The following is an 18,479-nucleotide window of genomic DNA, read 5'->3' as shown; positions in this document are numbered from 1 at the left end:
CTGATCTGAAGTCACTTACTTCAGTCTTTCTTTCTTCCAGGACATATGTACCACAAAGCTCATGCTTTTGATTCTCCTCCTAGTGGGCTGTGGTTAGCTAGGGTCTAGGCTGTGTCTATCTGTACAATGATTTTCCTGTAAATAAATATTCTCTCTGCAATGAAGCTTGCTTGACCAATCTTTGCTCAGGTCAGATTCCTGCTCTGTAGAATGTTTTTTTTTTGTGTGTGTGTGTGTGTGTCTCACACAAAAGCACTTCAGCCTTCAGCATCTTAAGATGTGGCAGACACCTACAATCTTCACCTTTGGAGATTGAAACTAAAATGTCATCTAGCCGTATTTCCATGACTACCCCAGATATAAATAAAGCACTTCTCCAGAAGATCCCATAAATGTAAACATACCTTTCAGTCTTTCAATGTAACAGTAGGCATCAAACTTTTCCGATGCTGGGCGCATACCATATGATCGCACTCCAGGGAAGCTCTCCTTGTCTCCTGCACATTTACTGCGTGGAACAACAATGGGATACCTGCCCGACAAGGATGGATCTCATCAAAGATCTCAGAATTTTTCACTAATAGCTGAAGAATGCTTTAGGTAGGCTAGGGCAGGGGTCTGCCATCTTGACAACTTTAAGACTTATGGACCTCAGCTCCCACAATTCCTCAGCCAGCTATGCTGTCTGAGGAATTCTGGAAGCTAAAGTCCACAAGTCTTAAAGTTGCCAAGGTGGCAGACCCCTGGGCTAGGATCATGTAATTGTTTTCAATGTAAGGATTGCACTTAGGTTTTTGGAAATGTGTTGGAAGCTATATTCCCAAAGTAGCTCAGGCTAAAACTATTTCATGAATTTATATTTAATTAACTGAATAAATTTTACGACCACTGCATGTGTACTTAATGGAGAAAATGTTAAAAGCTGTAGTTTTGCTGATAACCTTTGGAAATACTTCAGAGACCACCCAAAGCTTTCAGCTCTGTGTACTTGGTGAGGTCACAATGGGCAGATCTGAACTAGGTTCCTCAGCTGGCACACCATGGTATTAATAATCTCTTCACTGAACAAAATGAAAAAGAATGCGACAACAACTCTGCATGATTTCAAAATTTGCATTGCTCCTTAATTTTAAGCTTTGTATTCTTCCGTGTGTGCTGTTGTCATGATTCCTGATTTCTATTTTGTTTTATAATATGTCTTTAAACCCATTGTGAACTACCTTGAGTTGTTTGCCATTCATTAAACAGCCTTACAAATTTAACACAACACATAAAATAAATAAAAGCAGGCTTCCAAATTTGTGGGGGAGAGAAAATGTAGTTCGTAATCAAGAAAATGTTTAAGTTAGAACAACACATTTCCTCTCAGCTTTGCAAACTACGTCATTGGCAGTTTCTGCACTGCAGTTTGAAGAATTTGAAACACTCCTGTGAGCTGACAAGTTCAGTGTAAATATTTTTCTGGAGGAAAAAAAAGGGTGAGTTGATAACTCTGAGGTGAACAAAGACCCAGATCTGTGCTTCAAAGCTTTGTTTTAGGCTTTAGAAGTATTAGGGGTTTACTTAGAATTTGAAGCATCATTTTCCAGGAAGAACCTCTTGGAGTAAATCCAACTCAATTTATAAACTTGAATTTCAATTGTATTATTTTAATCTGCAGTGGAAACTCTCCTGATGGAAATTTCCATTGAAATCAATCTCTGTGCCTAGAAAAATGGCAAATAAGACAGAAGGCTAAACCTTCTCATTTTCTAGGATCACAGAAGACAGATCCAGGTGTGCACAAACCTTTCCAAACTCAGGACTGGCTTTGGTTTTTAAGTGAGATACAAGAAATGTATTTGGGGATGCCAGGACAAAATTAAATGTGATTAATTACCTTTGAATTATAGTCAGATCAACTAGACACAGTCAATTAAGCCTTGATTGGGCTCCCATAACAGGAATACCAGGGGCACTAAAGATCACATTGGTCGCTTATACACAACACCATATATTTTAAATGCTGTTTAGTCTTTTGGACAGCTTGCCTGTTTCTGCAAGCTCAACCAATTTGGCTAGTCTAAAGTCCAAGACATCATGAGGACCTAGCAAAAATGGATTAGTTTAGCATCTGGGTGATGTGTGTTGCATGCAGCCCCTGTTTTTATACTCAGTAGATAATGTAAGGGGAAAAAAATGGGCATCCCAATAACAGAATCTATAGAAATTAGTGGTACTCCTGCTTAATGGGGATCCCCGGAGGCTGATTAAAATAGACAGGAAAATCTGTTCTGCAGACAGGAAAATTCCTCTGCGTGGTATGTTCCTTCCTTAGCCATCAGCCCAGAGCCTTCTTACCTAACCGTCTGGTCACTTAGCCAGCCAGCATCACACTGCTCATAGCCTTCTTCATAGGCAGCCTGTAGTTGCTCTGGAGTAGCAATAACAGCATGATTATCTAGGCAAGCTTGCTGAGCTTCGACAAAAGTCAGGGAATATCTGTTGGTGGATGGCCGGTAATGAAAAACGACACCTGCAGAGAAATCAACACAACACAAGTAGGAAGTAGGTTGAAAAAGAAATAGGATGCACGGGTGGTAGTTAAGGAAAGAAAAACAAGATAAAATATTTTTTGCTGGGAGTTATTCCCGTACTCCATACAGTTCTTGGTATCTGATTCACATGACCCACGGGATGAGGGTAGAGTTCCAGTGTGGTGCAAACACTCGGAAAAGTTTTGTTTAAAATCATGCTCCTCCCAAACTCAGCAGAGATCGTGTCTCATGAAAGGATCGAGAAGATTGTATGTGTGCCCTACAGTGTGCCCACCTAATGTTGAAAAGCTGAAGAGAGAAAAGGTATCAGAGAAGAAGGGAAAAAGCACAGAGAAAGTTAGAAGATGCTCTGGAGGTGAGGAAGACAGCCCAGAAATCATGTTCACACAACATGGTTCTCAAGGAGGTGATGCAGTTTGGGAAAGCTGTTTCCATGGCTTAGTGTAGGGGTTTCATATTTGTTAAAAATCTGCCTCAGAAATGCTCTCTCTGCCATGCACACGGCAGGATCATCTCCTATCTCTCTTCCAATCATGAAATGCATTCTCACGGACATTGCACCCAGTCTGAACCTTCAAGCAAAGCCCCCAAATCTTTCTCTCTGGCCATGCTTTTGAATAATGTTTGTTTGTTTGTTAAACAGAATTTATATGGCTGTCCCAGTGGTGGGATTCAGCCAGTTCACACCACTTCGGCAGAACCGGTAGCTAAGTTTTTGTTTCCCAGGCCCAGAATGGATTTCCGGAAGCGGCATCCACACAGAAAACCGTTTTTTTTACATATTTGAATCCCATCACTGGGCTGCTCACTCACTCTCAGTGACTCTGGGCAGCGTACAGAAATAAAAATCCAACAAACAATGTATAGATAAAAATAACCCCCTCTCACCTCCCTGGCTACAACCAATCAAACCAGCCACTTGATGGGCTCTATGCCACTCTTGGTTCCTTAGGTCCGTTGTCCAAACCAGGTCTTCAAGACATTGCAAAAGAGTGTCAAAATGGGGGGGGGGGGCAAACTAATTTCCCTGGGGATAATGGAGAAGGTCCTTCTTCTGGGTCTCACCAGATGTACCTCATTAGGGAAGGGGGCACGCAACATCCCCTGCTTCCCTACTCTGGTGGGCCAGGTAGATGTGACTGGGGAAAAACTATCCTTCAAATAGTTTTTGAGCCTTGGTGGAGCAGTGGGCTAAGGCCTCCTTCAGTAACACCAGCTGCCTGCAATTAGTGCAGGTTCGAGTCCCACCAGGCTCAAGGTTGACTCAGCCTTCCATCCTTCCGAGGTAGGTAAAATGAGGACCCAGATTGTTGGGGGCAATTAAGCTGACTTTGTAATAATGCCACTTGGGGGTGTGTGTGAAAACCCTAACAAGCAGGCATATACATAGGATGAAGGCTACTGCTAAGCTTGTAAGCCGCCCTGAGTCTTCAGAGAAGGGCGGGATATAAATGGAATTAAAATAAAAAATAAAATAAAAATAAAAATAACCTGATGCCAAGCCATGCAGGATAACAACCACAACCACACAACAAACAACAACAACAATAACAAGCTACTAATTACTTCAGTGCTTTTGCTGATAGTTTTTGAATTCTCTATCGTTTTTGTCTATTAATTAGCTTGATGCTTCACCTTAACATATAGGAAGGCGCACTGTTCATTGAAAAACAGAGGATACCCTTGGTTCTCTACCTGTGGGAGACATGGGTTTCTGAGGGACTTGATCCACATCAGGAACAGCTGTCCCTGGCACAATCTGCTCTTCTGCCGTAAATGGTGAGGCTGATTCGGATTCTGTGGCAGCAGTGGGCCATGAACTGTATTCCTCTGAGGTGGTTTCTGGGATAGCCGTGGGGAAGAGCGCATCCAGGCTTGAGGCAGTGCAATTTCCTAGCTCCTCCCAGATCCCGACCTCAGTCCTGTTCTCTGCCTCATCAGTGAAACCTGTTGGAAAGAGACCTGGACTTTCTGTGATGCCTTCATCCACCTCTAAGGAGGTGGTGGTCAGGTCTATCGGTTCCAAGGTGGCAATGCTTCCTCGAGCTTCTTCTTCGGTTGTGTTGCGTGGAAGCTCCAGCTCAATATCTGACTCCGTGAATGTCTGGATGGTGAAGCCACTGCCCAGCTCATCGACAGAGTCATCTGTGACATTCTCACGGAGGACATGAAAGTCAGCGCCTAAAGCACAAAGAAGGTAACTGTAAAGTTATTGGCTTTGGTAAAGCAAATCACAATAGGGAACTCGCCTTTTTCAGGCTGTTCCAGGACTGTCATCAAATGCTTATTTGAGAGGAAGAGAAATACACATCTGTGAATTTTTTTTTTAAAAAAAGGCGGGAAGCAGAAAATACCACAAAACATTGTAAGGAAGAACCGCCCAAACTGAGACACAATGAAAATAAAAATAAAAATAGCGCAGTGTCTCTGTTTCTACTCACCGGTGTAGCAAATGGCATCATAGCGAGAATGAGGGTAAGGATACCCTGTCTGGTTGACATAAAGATACACCGTACGTACTCCCACCAGGTTGCCACCACAGATGGGAGTTGGTTTGTTGATGGGATAGCGGACGCTGCGGTCTGCCAGCCAGCCAGCACTGCAGACATCCATCCCATCCTTCCAGGCCAGATATAACTCTCCCGTGGTTGCCAAACGTCCACCGAGACTATGGCATTTCTCCGCCGCTTCTGAGAAAGTGAACTTCTCAGCGGAGGTGGCGTAGAAGACTTTGCCTGCAATCACAATGCACAATCATGCCACTGATTAGCTCCCGAAGGATGCCCCTTCCGTTCATTTATTTATTATTTATTTATTAATTTTATTTGTATACCGCCCTTCTCCCGAAGGACTCAGGGCGGTGAACAGGGCAGTACATGTTAAAAGACAAAATACAAAAATTAAAAGAGATTAAACAAAATGCCCACAACTCTTACAATAGGTTAAAACACGTTAAAAGTAATAAAAACCCAACCGCATCCCATCAGGCCAGGCCAGCTTGTTCGAAGAGATACGTCTTTAGATCGCGCCGGAAGGAGCGCAGGTCGGGCGCCATTGAGAAGCTTCATTAGACTTTTCCATCCATTATCTTTGTTTACGCACAGGGACTGAAAAGTCCAGAGGAAAACACTGTGTGTGTGTGTGTGTGTGTGTGTGTGTGTGTGTGTGTGTGTGTGTGAAAATGGATTAGAAAACACATTTCTGAGAATGAACGAATAGAAATTTGAACTCTTGATTTCTTAAGAACTGGACCATGGAAAAATTACAGCCCCTATCATTTTAAGACAACCCCACCCATTTTATCAGTTAGGTGCACCATGAAAAATGTGGATAAGGATGGAGGTTACTCCCTGTTGGATTCATTTAAAAAGAATAACAGGCGTCCTCTATCTTTTTCTCTTTAAGATTTTCCTTCCTCAGCTTGTTCCTTCTTTCGCTTATAATACAGCTTCATTAACTACTCAGACGCTACATCGGAGAAGAGAATTATGTCACCCCTGGGAATAGTCTGCAAATTGCTTCCTCCTCCCCACCCTTGCTCCCTGCAAGTTCAACCTTTTCATTCAGTCCTAAAGATGAATCCAGAATATTAAGCTATCAAATCCACCAGCCACCCACTACAATTTCGGCATAATTTATCTCCATGGGGTGCTGAGAGGATTAAATTAGAAGCAGGGTACCAGATCTGCTATTTTCAGATTCTTGAGTGCAGGATTTAAAAAAAGTCAGAAAATAAGAGTTTTGATAAATCTAGAAAATGCTTTGAATAGGATTGATGGTACAGTTACTACAAAACAAGTTTACTTGTAAAATCTATATTAATGGACCCCCCCCCCAAATGCTTATTAAAGAGCGTTTTCTTTAACTTTAGAGGCAGCTCATTGTCCAAAATAATTTCAGAATTCAGAAAAGGGTGGTCAGTTGCTTCAAAAATTCCCTGTGCTCCTTCCCCCTCTGGCAAAGAAACAGAACAGAATAACAGAGTTGGAAGGGACCTTGGAGGTCTTCTAGTCCAACCCTCTGCTCAAACAGGAATTCCTCTACCATTTTGGACAAATAGTTGTCAAATCTCTTCTTGAAAACCTCCAGTGTTAGAATACCCACAACTTCTGAAGGCAAACCATATCGCTCTTTGGAGAAGTCATCCAGAAATTACCGTAGGTTTTGATATCATTATTATCAAGTTAAGACGTGACCCTAGTTTTGAACTGAAGATTTTCTGTGGAACTCTTCAAAAGGCATTTGTGGATGGATAAGGGGAATGGGCAAAGAAGAACAAGATGAATCTTTGCTTTGTGGGTGGATCAAACTGGTTGATTTTAACAGCTGCTCTGCCACTACTTCAAGTAGTCTTCTCAGTACTCACATTGATTGACCTTGAACAGCTTAATTTTTGTTATTGCCTTTAACTGTGCTGATTAAAATATCCACAGTACTCTTCCTGAGTATTGTGGATTTTTCCAATATTTTAAGAGGACAAGAATTCCCATTTAATAATCTTTGTACACGTTGGGTTGAGATCTCATAACCCTAAAAAGCATCTCAAAGCACATCAAATCCATGTGTTTATTTTTCTGCTTAAATCATTGAGCAATGTTTTAAACCCTGCACAAGTATCATTAATGCCTTCTATTTGAAGAATAGAAGTGTGTTAAGTATAACAAGAAACTATTACCTTCCATTTCCTCTGCGTAACAATAGACATCATATGTCTCATCTGTATCTCGAACGCCATATGTTCTCACTCCAGGAAATCCATCCTTGTCACCATAACAACCTTCTCGAGGATGGTGCATTGGGTACCTAGTTTAATAAAAGAATTAGGGAAAGGAAAATGTATCTTCAAGGGAAAAGGATGGAGAAGGGAAACAGTATATTCTGGGATAGGAATAATTTCTAGAAAAATCAAAAAGATAATCGAGCATTCAGAACTATAGCTTTTATGTTAACTGGAAAACTAACATGGAGAACCTCCACTTGTGGACCACTGAGTTCCACCACTCAGTTCTCTGGCTTCTTCTCACTGTTTTCAATCTTCATTTTCTTTTTCTTTTTTTTAATTGTCCATCCCATAAATTTTTGCTCACAAAAATAAGAAATTTCTCCCTCAGGGAAGCTCTTGACCCAAGCTCTGATAGAAATTTTTCTCTCGTGTGTGTGTATGTGTGTGTGTGTATGTTTTTGTAGATTTTCAAAGGTACAGGTATGTAGGTCTTGGCGTATTCAGGTCTTTTCCCGTGTAAGATTGAGAGTGTCTTGGCGATGTTTCGACAAGGTTCCACTCGTCATTTTCAGGTTGGTGTCTTCGGCTTCGTGCTTGCACAAGCATGAAGCTGAAGACACCAGCCTGAAGATGACAAGTGGGACCAGGCTTACAAATGGGGGACATTTTCACTGCCAGGTGCTGTATGTAGCATGTCAAGGTGCCTAGGACAGTGATGATTGAGTCGTGTGGGTAGGACCAGATTTTATTTATTTATTTGAGAGGGAGAGACTTTTAGATTTTTTTTTCAACAGTTAAGCCTTTCCTAGGGCTTTTACCATCATTCAATGGATAGGAAACCATGACAACTGGATTCTGGAGCTGTAAAACCCAGTGATGAGACCTCAAGTTGCTCATCTCTGCCTTGCTGCGTAGTTGTACAAAACTTAACCATCTGGAAGTCACTTAACTGCAACTCACAGCAAGCAAGCCAATCTGTGAGGGAAGCTGGGAGAAGTAGTTCAGTGACACCTGCCCTGAAGGTGTGCACCCATGTTTTTTAAAAATTTTACTTTTCTTTCCTGAATTTCCACTAATATTATCCAGGCCAACAGAATTGTGTGGAGAGACAAACCCGATTCCTTGCCAGCTATAAAGCCTTCAATTCTCATTAAATGAGCAGGAGGGAGATAGCCGAGTCACGTAATTTCCTACCCTTTCTCTAATTGCTGATCTGCAGCACCACTTAATATTATACCATGATTGGTCTCTCCACACCGACCACTCTGGCTGGGGAACATGGAAATGAATTTTAGTTTACCCAGATGGTGTAGCAGAAGAGCAGGAAGAGCCAGCGGGTGGCGTCAAGAATGGAATCAGCCTAGAGTCATTATGTTCCCACAAATGGTTCTAAGTCCATCCCCTCTTGAATTCCACTGACTCTTTATCTAGCACCAACATAGTGATGACTGTTTGTTGACTAGATTCTTGTGTATAGACATGAGCAATAAATCATTTTAGCTGGAACTTAATGTGTGGTCCCAGTTCTTTGCATCTGACAGATGAGTTGGAGGAAATGGTATACATTGGCAATTGCTCACCTGACTGTTTGATCAGACAACCAACCAGCATCACACTGGTCAAAACCATCATCATAGGCAGCTTGGAGCTGTTCAGGAGTTGCAATGACTGCACTGTTTTGGATGCAGGCCTGCTTTGCCTTCTCAAAGTTTAAAGTGTAGCGGGTAGAGATGGCTCTGTAATGGAACACGATCCCTGGAAAACACATTGGTTCAGTTTACCCAACAGGCTTCACTTGGCTACTGAACTAACCCACTGTTGTGGTTTGTTGGCCGCCGGACAACTCCGCGGCTGACTCAGAGGAGGAAGCACGGGAGTGGGCATCGGGGCCATCTAAAAGCTCCGATGGGAATGAAGGAATGGAACTGTCGCAGGCAGGGACAGAGGTGGAGCCTGGGCCATCTGCCAGCCCCCAGATGGAAAGGCTGGAGACCTCCATGGCTTGAGGCAAGTGATTCAGGAGAGAAGGATCACATGAGGCCAGTGATTGATGCATGGGCACGGTGGAGGCTGAGAAGAGGAGAACAGCGAGAGGCTATGTATGGGCCGGTCTTCGGGGCAGAAGAATCACCACTGCTAACGGACCCCCACCCTCAGCTGTGGATAAAAGGCAGGGGCAGAGACGAATAGGTGTGGCTGTTCTGTACCAGCCTGCTACCGGCCCTGCAGCAAAAGCAGGGACAACCCCTTTACAAACAGCAAGAGGCTGGAATAAAGCCTGCCAAATTTATTAACATAAAACAGAGCAAGACAAGACACCAACCATGAAACAGGAGCTATGAAACAGGAATTATCCAAGCGGTTGCCTTCAGCAAACCAGCCCTCCCACACATTCCCCTTAAATACAGTTCAGGGCGTGGCCTCTCTCTGCCTCCTTCCGAGGTGCCCCATTGCCTTCCTCTGTTTACTCCTGATTGACTGCCTCCTGCGTCGGACGTCCTTGAACAGGGCCAGCTGTGGGTCATCTTCATCCACACTGTCAGGCTCACACAGCTGGGTCTGCGTCGTGACCAGATGAGAGGGGCCTGGCTGGGGGCTCTCATCAAGCTGTCCAATCCCCTCAGCAAGCTCTTCAATGCCCCCTCCCCCTCCTCCTCTGAGTCGTCCGACCCAACTGCCGAACCCACAGGCTGACCCTGAATCACAACAGTGGCAGACAACCGATCAGCCACTTCTATTTGGAATTATGACTCTGGTTTGTAAACTTGCCGGAGTTTTCCTCAGATCCTGTGGCACTGGGAGTGCCTTCTGAGCGTGTGCATGTTGGAAAAGAGCCAGCCTGCCTGAAGGACTGTTGCTGGCAAGCGTATGAGAGACTGAGATTAACTCTCGGTTTTGGGAGACAACTGCAGGGGAAAAGGGAGCAAGCTCCGTTGTTTGGAGGCAACTAAAGACTTGTAACAGACGGCTGTGTGAAACTGCTGGCATTCCTGAATAAAAGGAACATTGGAAATTTGTCAGTGTGTCTTTTGTGTTCGGGGAGTCGGGTCAGAACACCCACCTTATGGATTGGTGCAATGTTTTAATGCCTAGGTTAATAAAAGGATTGGGTGTCTACAAGGTGCTAGTTTCCCCAAAACTAGCCTAACTGTGTATAATGTGTGCTTGTAGTTCAGCCATTCATATCCATAGAGATGAATGACAAAATCTAAAATCCTTTTCAGGTAAAAATGGTCAAATGGCTGACTTCTTAGCACTGCCATCTTCCTATGAGAAAAATGTGATCTTCATTTAGCACCTCGAGTTTGACATTTAATGCCCCACAAAAAAAGATGAATAGTTTTGGATTCACTCAATGAAATCAGATCACCCAAAGAGCATTGTGACCTCAGAAGCCAAAGGAAGGGAAACCCATTAAAAGTACATCTAATTTATACCAAAAGCAGTTGCGTTATCCTTTGACTGTGCATATGCTAATTCCTTTTGGACTAATGAATATGGTTGTAATAGACTGTGGACTTGCAGCAGCAGAGAGGGAGGATTTGGGCAACACACACATACAGCATCCCCAGATAGAGACCCAAGATGGAAGCAGGGGGGGGGGGGAAAGAGGTCCAGGGTAAATACACTCTAGAATCTTTCAGGATATATCTAGTTATACTTTAATTTGGCAAGATTGATGTCAGGCCCAAGTCAAGAGACAAGACAGTGAGATCCAATTGAATCTGATCCTAATACCCAATAGACAGAATCTTGCCAAACAAGAACTATAACTTTCTAACCATCATAAACAATACATTAGTAATGCCTTTAGATTTATATTTGCTTCTTTGTCACACATTCAAACGAAGACATGTTCACTGTAAACAACTCAATGCCGATATCCCCCAGTTACTATTCTTGTTCATGACTCATTGTTCTCTGTACTACCTCATCTCATTCCCACCCATCCATTCAGGCTACTTGGCAGAATATTTTCTCATGCTGGATCAGAGAATATGGTAGCTTTGTACATCTTTTATTATCGCTAAAGCATAACACATAACAGCCACCAACTTTTGGATGTTCACTCGGAGCATTCTAAATGACACTGGTTCATACTTTCTGACATATAACTTAATCTTCTGATTCACAATTAAGCATATACCCTTTCTTCAAAAATCAACGAGCACAAGTAGGAATAAGCAGGGAGGTACCAATAAAGAAGAACAGCTGTAGCACAAGGTTATAATAATAATAATAATATAAAGTTGGAAGGGACCTTGGAGGTCATCTAGTCCAACCCCCTGCTCAGGCAGGAAACCCTATACCATTTTAGGCAAATGGCTGTCCAGTCTCTTCTTAAAAGCCTCCAGTGTTGGAGCATTCACCACCTCTGGAGGCAGGTTGTTCCACTGGTTAATTGTTCTAACTGTCAGGAAGTTTCTCCTTAGTTCTAGGTTGCTTCTCTCCTTGACTAGTTTCCATCCGTTGCTTCTTGTCCTGCTTTCAGGTGCTTTGGAGAATAGCTTGACTCCCTCTTCTTTGGGGCGGCCCCTGAGATATTGGAACACTGCTATCATGTCACCCCTCACCCTTCTCTTCATTAAACTACATATACCCAATTCCAGCAACCGTTCCCTTTATGTTTTAGCCTCCAGCCCCCTAAAGGACATGAGAGGTCCTTGCTGCTCTCTGAGTCTGGTTGTGTTTTTGCAAATGTTTCATTAGCCAAACCAGGTAATGTCATCAGGGCTAGCACTGATGAAAACAACCAATGTCAGCACCAAGGACCCCTCATAAAAATGGAGGGGAAATTTGCAGGACATCCCCAATCAAAATTCAGCTCCAAAACAGAAAAGAAGATTTGCTTTCTCACCTTTAACTTTCACCTCCACCATGTCCTGGCTGTCCTCGATACCGTGAATTACTTCACAGCGGTAGATCCCAGTATCATTGGACCGGAGTGTCTTGATTTCCAAAGTAGCATCAGTTGGTATGGAAGGATAATTGGGTAGAGAGATAGACTCCTGGTAGGCAGTGTTGATACGTACCTGCCCATCCATGGCCACTAGAAGGGTAATTTCTTTGTCTTCTGATAGTTTACTCCATTTGATTCTTGGAGACACCGGAGGGGTGTTGGGAGCTGTGGTGACTGGCCCCAAAGTGTCGATAAAGTAGCAGGGAATGGTCAGCGTTCTTCCCAAGGGAACACGCAGGGGAGAACGTAAAGGTATGCTCACACTGAGCGTGGCGCTGTGGTCTACTGATGCCCAAAAGGAAAAGAGAAAAGAAGAAGGAAATATCAGTACCACAGGATCATCCCTGTTGAACGGACAGAATCATTTCCAAACCAGGCCCCTTTGAAGAACTGCCTGTGTCCTTCTGGCAAACGTGGCCAGCCCTTGGACGTAACTCAGAGCAGTAGGATTTTTGATCCGTCTGAAGCAGAAAACAAGTGGAATGCTTGTTTGTTAAATTTGTTTGCTGCCCAAGCTCTCAGTGGGGCTACTCAGCAGAAATATGCAGCTTTCCTCAATTTGTCAAACATTAACCCAACTTTTAAAAAGAACCCATGGAACAGCTTGCCTCCAGAAATCATGGGAGCTCCATCCCTGGAGATTTTTAAGAAGAGACTAGACATTCACCTGTCTGTGACCATACAGGTTCTCCTGCTTGAGCAGGGGGCTGGACTAGAAGACCTCCAAGGTCTATTCTATTCTATTCTATTCTATTCTATTCTATTCTATTCTATTCTATTCTATTCTATTCTATTCTATTCTATTCTATTCTATTCTATTCTATTCTATTCTATTCTATTCTAGAGAGGAAAAAAAGTTTAAATGCACCGTAGCAGTCTATGTGATTTCATAGTGCTGGAGATGCCATCAAAGTCTTGTCTTACTGCCTGGATAAAGTGAGGATCTGAATAGTCAGAACGGGTTCAGTTGAATCCAAACAATACAGAATGATTATTGTCCACCAGAGCTCTTTGTCTAATCCATTGTTGTCTTTTAGTGGGAATCTGCTACCCACGAAGAAGCAGGTTTGCAACTTAAGGGTCCCCTCGGACTTCTTCTCAAGGAGAAGGTGGAGACTACGGCCATGGAGGCTTGGCTTGGCTTTGGTTGGTACATTAGCAATGGCTCTACCTGGGGTGAGACAACTTTGCTAAAATGGCTCACGCCCTTCCCATTATCCTTACTAGCCCTCTCTAGCTTGCTCTACTTGGGACTGTTTAAAAAACCTACTTGGAAGCCGCAGCAGGTCCAGATTGCAGCAGCCTAATTTGTGTCATTGGGAGCACATTATGCATGTGCTACAACCCTACATTAGTTGCCAATAAGCTTCTAAGTTCCATTTAAAGTACTGGTTTCAATCAATATAGCCCTCTATGGCTTGGCACTTGGTTGCTTTCAAGGCGGCTTTCTCCAGTTAGAATCAGCTGGAGCTACACAATTATTCCAGAAGAAGCAGCTTGTGGTTCCTCACTTCCAGGAGGCAAAAGGGAAAAGGGATTGTGGTTCTTCAATTCTGGGAAGTCACTTCTTTGTGGTCGTGCTGCCCCTTTAGAAAGGCCTCCCAGTTGACATTAGTTTGGCTCTCTCTCTAATGGCCTTCAGCAAAAAAAGAAGAAGAAGAAGACTTAAAACAGAGCTCTTTTGTAGAGCATTTGGGGACTGAGCCCACTTATTGTTACTTTGCTTATTGTTTCTTTACTATATTTTATCCTTCTTCTTTAGTTTCTACTGCGGTGATTTTAACCATCTGTAAAATGCTGAGAGAGTTCTTAAGAAAAGGGCAGAGGACATGGGATCTTCTGGATGCACATTAGTAGCTAAACCACAACTTCCATAAACTCAACCAATGTGCTTAATAGTATAGGATGACGGAGACTGCAGCTGCCAACATGTGGAAGATCATATGACCTTCCTTCTTGCTTCAGAAGCCGTTCAATGTCCGAAGATGGAAACTCTGATAACTTAGAATAGGGGTCTTCAAACTCGGCCCTTTTATGACTCATGGACTTCAACTCCCATAATTCCTCAGCCAGCGTGCCTGGCTGAGGAATTCTGGGAGTTGAAGTCCATGAGTCATAAAAGGGCCAAGTTTGAAGACCCCTGACTTAGAACGTAGAAGAAGCAGCATGAGAATTCTTTTACATTGTCAATTACTTCCCAGACAAGCAACAGAATTGCTTCTGTTTTTTTTTTTACTTTACAATTCATACTAAAGGTGAACCCCTGGTGTGACGTACCTAAAACTTCCACAGAGTTGGCTGCAGCGATGACATGCAAACACACAAATGCTAGTAGTAAAGTGGTCATGCTTTTCCTGAAATACAAATAGAGGATAGTGAATTAGTATTTTTGCTAGGATGAGCAAAACGATCACTAATGACAATTTAGCAGGAGGTGGTTCAGTCCATATCAAGCACCTAGACAGACAACAATATTTTACAACAGCGTCTTTAGGATTTCACATTCTCTAGCTGGCAAGGAAGAAAAACACTTTGCGTTTCAATATTTTGGATGTGCTGCCTATTACAGTCAATACGGACTTTAAATTAAGAGGTGACAATGTTCAAAATTGGGTGTTTGGTCACAGCTGTAAACTGGACATCGTCACCTCCCGATTAGCAGATGCCTATTGCTGCTAAGGTTTATTAAATCACAGTTTTCTGATGCATCTGAACAAGGAGATTGGCTTATGGGTGGCACAAACTATACTTGCAACGATAGTTTAGTCAAAACATTTATCCAGTTCAGATAGAATGGAAACTGTGTTTTAATCCATCATGGAAGCATAACAATAAAGTGAGTGAGATGTGGGAAAAGGGAAAATAATGAGGCCACAAGTGGTACCTATTGGTTGGGTTCACACAATACAATAAATCTAAAGACCAGGCTGCCAAGATATAATTGCTTGATTCACATAACGATAACGTGCTATGCCCAAGCAAATGATATTATAGCTTAATAAGATGAGCCAGGTTATATAAAATGCCCGTGGAGATTCTCAGTCATCTGGTCATAGTTGTCTGAAAGGTGCCTTTTCAAAAGGCAACTGGACTGTTTTTTTCCTTGAGGAAGAAAAAGAAGACATTTCGCTTCTCATCCAAGAAGCTTTGTTGTGGTTTTTTTTCCATCCTGCTGGAACCAACGAAGCTTCTTGGATGAGAAGTGAAACATTTTAACAGAATAACAGCACTGGAAGGGATCAGAAAGCAGGGCAAGAAACAAGGGTTGGAAACTGACCAAAGAGAGAAGCAACCTGGAATTAAGGAGAAACTTCCTAACACGGTTAACCAGTGGAACGACTTGCCTTCAGAAGTTGTGGGTGCTCCATCACTGGAGGCTTTTAAGAAGAGATTGGAAAGCTGTTTGTCTGAAATGGTATAGGGCAGGGGTGTCAAACTCAACTTCATTGAGGGCCGCATCAGCATTGCGGTTGCCCTCAGGGGGCCGAGTGGGTAGGGCCAGGGTGGGCGTGGCCTACTGGGTGGGCGTGGCTAGAGTGCGTATGGCGTACTGGGTGGGCATGGCCAGCTCTACATCGTTGGCATCAAGGGTGCCTATGGGGGCCTGGGCAGGAGGAGGACAGATCTGAGGGTCTCTGGCAGGAGGAAGGTCTCTGGGCCAGGGCCAAGGCAGTGGGGGACGTTCCCTCACTGTTTCCAGGATGGCTTCGCGGGCCGCATGAAACCACTTCGCGGGCTGGATCTGGCCCCCGGGCCTTGTGTTTGACATGTCTTGTATAGGGGTTCCTGTCTGAGCAGGGGGTTGGACTAGAAGACCTCCAAGATCCCTTCCAGCTCTATTCTGATTATGTCCACAAGAAAGCATCCCATTAGATCAGAAAATCAAAAGTGATTCAGAAAAAAACATTTTCTTCCCAGTGAGCTGAAATTTCACTATAAAAACCAGCAGAAGCTCAGCTGGCTTCATATCCAGTTACCTAATGAGGCATAAGTTGATATTAAAGTAGAATTGGCTTAAGAGCATAAGTGGAGAAGAGAATGGGGGTCAACCTGAACCAGACAATAAAGTATATTTAAAATACCAAATCATACATTATTGGATTTCTAGGAAGGCCCATAAAAATATAGAAATCATCTTTCAAAATTCTCCAATTTAGTTCTGGTCAGATGGGGAATGAAGGCGGAGAAGGTAGAAGCAATTGCATGATTTTTTTCCCCAAATGCAAATGAAATTCTCCAAACATTTTACCACTGAGATTTTTTTTTCTTCTGTCAAGCCTGTTATATCCACCACAATCAGTTTCTCGATCATGGAGAAAATGAATGGATCATAGAATAAACTAATCCTCAATTTAATCCAGCACAAATGACCAAACCTGGATGAATTATAGAAAGACCTGGAATTAAGGAGAAACTTCCTAACAGTGAGGACAATTAACCAGTGGAACTGCTTGCCTCCAGAAGTTGTAGGTGCTTCATCACTGGACGTTTTTAAGAAGAGACTGGACAGTCACTTGTCTGAAATGAGCAGGGGGCTGGACTAGAAGACCTCCAAAGTCCCTTTCAGTTCTATTCTCATTGATTGGTTAAAGATAGGTTAAAGGAAAGTTAGCACAATTTCAGATCTTTTGGTTGGGTTTAGACTCTACTGATATGGATAAATTGCATCACTTCTAAAGAACAATTTCTCCCCAAGAAGGTTGCCATGTTGTATCTGATTAGGCATCCTGTCCCTTCCAGTTCATATTCTATTCTATCCACTGTCTAGAGATGCTAGTCTGAGAAAGGTGGAATGAAAAAGACGAAAAAGCCAACCAGCCACAAGATGATTTGTTGCACCATTGGACTTGAAGTGCCAGGTTAGGGAATAGAATAGAATAGAATAGAATAGAATAGAATAGAATAGAATAGAATAGAATAGAATAGAATAGAATAGAATAGGCAATAGGATATAGAATGGAATGGAATGGAATAGAAGTAGGAATAGGAATAGGAATAGGAATAGGAATAGAACAGAACAACAATTTCATTGTCACTTTAAATGTACACTAATCACCAGGGCTTTTTTTCTCATAGAACGCTCAGAACGGAGTTCCGGCACCTTTTTTAGATGGAACCTTGTAGGGTAGGCAAGGCAGGTTGCATGACGTGTGAGTTCTGGCACCTTTTTCTTTTACAAAAAAAGCACTGCTAATCACCATACATTAAAATGAAATTTTGTTGCATTCAGCTCTCAAAAAGTAACTACCTCCAGTATATACTTGGTAAACATGACAAAAGATTATGGATATACCCATGCACGCACACACACACACACACACACACACGACATAGAGAAACAGCACAGTCTAGTTTGGATATATAGTTATACATGGCCAAAAAAAAAGAGAAGAAGAATCTGCAAATTTACAAGTCGGATTGCATAAGGAACAAAGCTGTTGCAGAATCTAGTAGTCCTGCTAGAAATACTTCAAAACCTCCTCCCAGAAGGAGGAGGTTGACAACATCCTGGAGAAGATCTATCCATACATTGGCTAAGATTCAACATCTACTTGATGGCACACAATCAATCACTTATCACTCTATTTTATTATTATAGGCCACAGTTCTGCTGAAATTGATTTAGCTTTTGTATTTGTTGAATTGTCCCAGGCGAGTTGTCCCACAGCAAGTTGGGTGTGGCAAGTTGGCCCATTTTGGCTGCACATTGTGATAAGATAAATGCATGGAAAACACCTTATATTTTATATTTTGCAGCACAATATAACAAAATCAGATAATTGGTTCATTCCTAATGACATGGCATGTCTAGCCAGACTTAAACTTGATTTCTTCAGCTTGTTGCTTAGAGCTTTTGTAGAAAGCTCCTGCTCAGTCGGTTAATTTACAGCTCAGTGTATTTTACAAACCCAGAAGAACAGGAGTTAGTCAAGAAACAGGTTTAGTGTGTTCCCCAAAGGCTGCCTCCATATGTCCCACTTAGCAAGTCAAAATTTGTGCAGGTCTGCTGAACTCAGTGTATTCCAGCTAGTCCTGCCTCTTTCTATCCATGGACCCAGGACATAAATAATTACTTTGGATTAAGCCTGTTCTTTTTTTGGAGGAGGGGCATGGGGTGGGGTGGGGAGGTGGAGTTGGCGGGTTGGGGGGGAAATCTTTCCTTGTTTTGCTACTATTCTTTACTGGGCCTTCTTGGAATCAATCAAACTGTTAGAGCACAGAAACAGCCAAAGTCAAAACTAAAAAAGTTGACAGCTGT

General features: G+C 42.8%; 2 protein-coding genes across 2 annotated transcripts in view; both read right to left on the bottom strand.

The window, feature by feature from the left end:
* Positions 1 to 14,567, bottom strand: part of ACAN (aggrecan) — a gene marked incomplete at both ends in the record, with an annotated part of 38,707 nt that extends 24,140 nt beyond the window's left edge. Inside the window, 8 exons of the mRNA XM_083371307.1 lie at positions 405 to 532; positions 2,341 to 2,515; positions 4,233 to 4,718; positions 4,979 to 5,272; positions 7,213 to 7,340; positions 8,841 to 9,015; positions 12,119 to 12,505; positions 14,498 to 14,567. Of these exons, the coding sequence (XP_083227433.1) occupies positions 405 to 532; positions 2,341 to 2,515; positions 4,233 to 4,718; positions 4,979 to 5,272; positions 7,213 to 7,340; positions 8,841 to 9,015; positions 12,119 to 12,505; positions 14,498 to 14,567 (1,843 nt within the window). The remainder of the gene's footprint in view (positions 1 to 404; positions 533 to 2,340; positions 2,516 to 4,232; positions 4,719 to 4,978; positions 5,273 to 7,212; positions 7,341 to 8,840; positions 9,016 to 12,118; positions 12,506 to 14,497) is intronic.
* The window catches only part of ABHD2 (abhydrolase domain containing 2, acylglycerol lipase), a 203,139-nt gene that overhangs the window by 167,220 nt on the left and 17,440 nt on the right, over positions 1 to 18,479 (bottom strand). The gene's annotated exons all lie outside the window — the stretch shown is intronic.

The sequence above is a fragment of the Vipera ursinii genome (assembly GCF_947247035.1).
Source record: "Vipera ursinii genome assembly, chromosome: 11".
Lineage (NCBI taxonomy): Eukaryota > Metazoa > Chordata > Lepidosauria > Squamata > Viperidae > Vipera > Vipera ursinii.
This window is presented reverse-complemented; position numbering and strand designations above follow the sequence as displayed.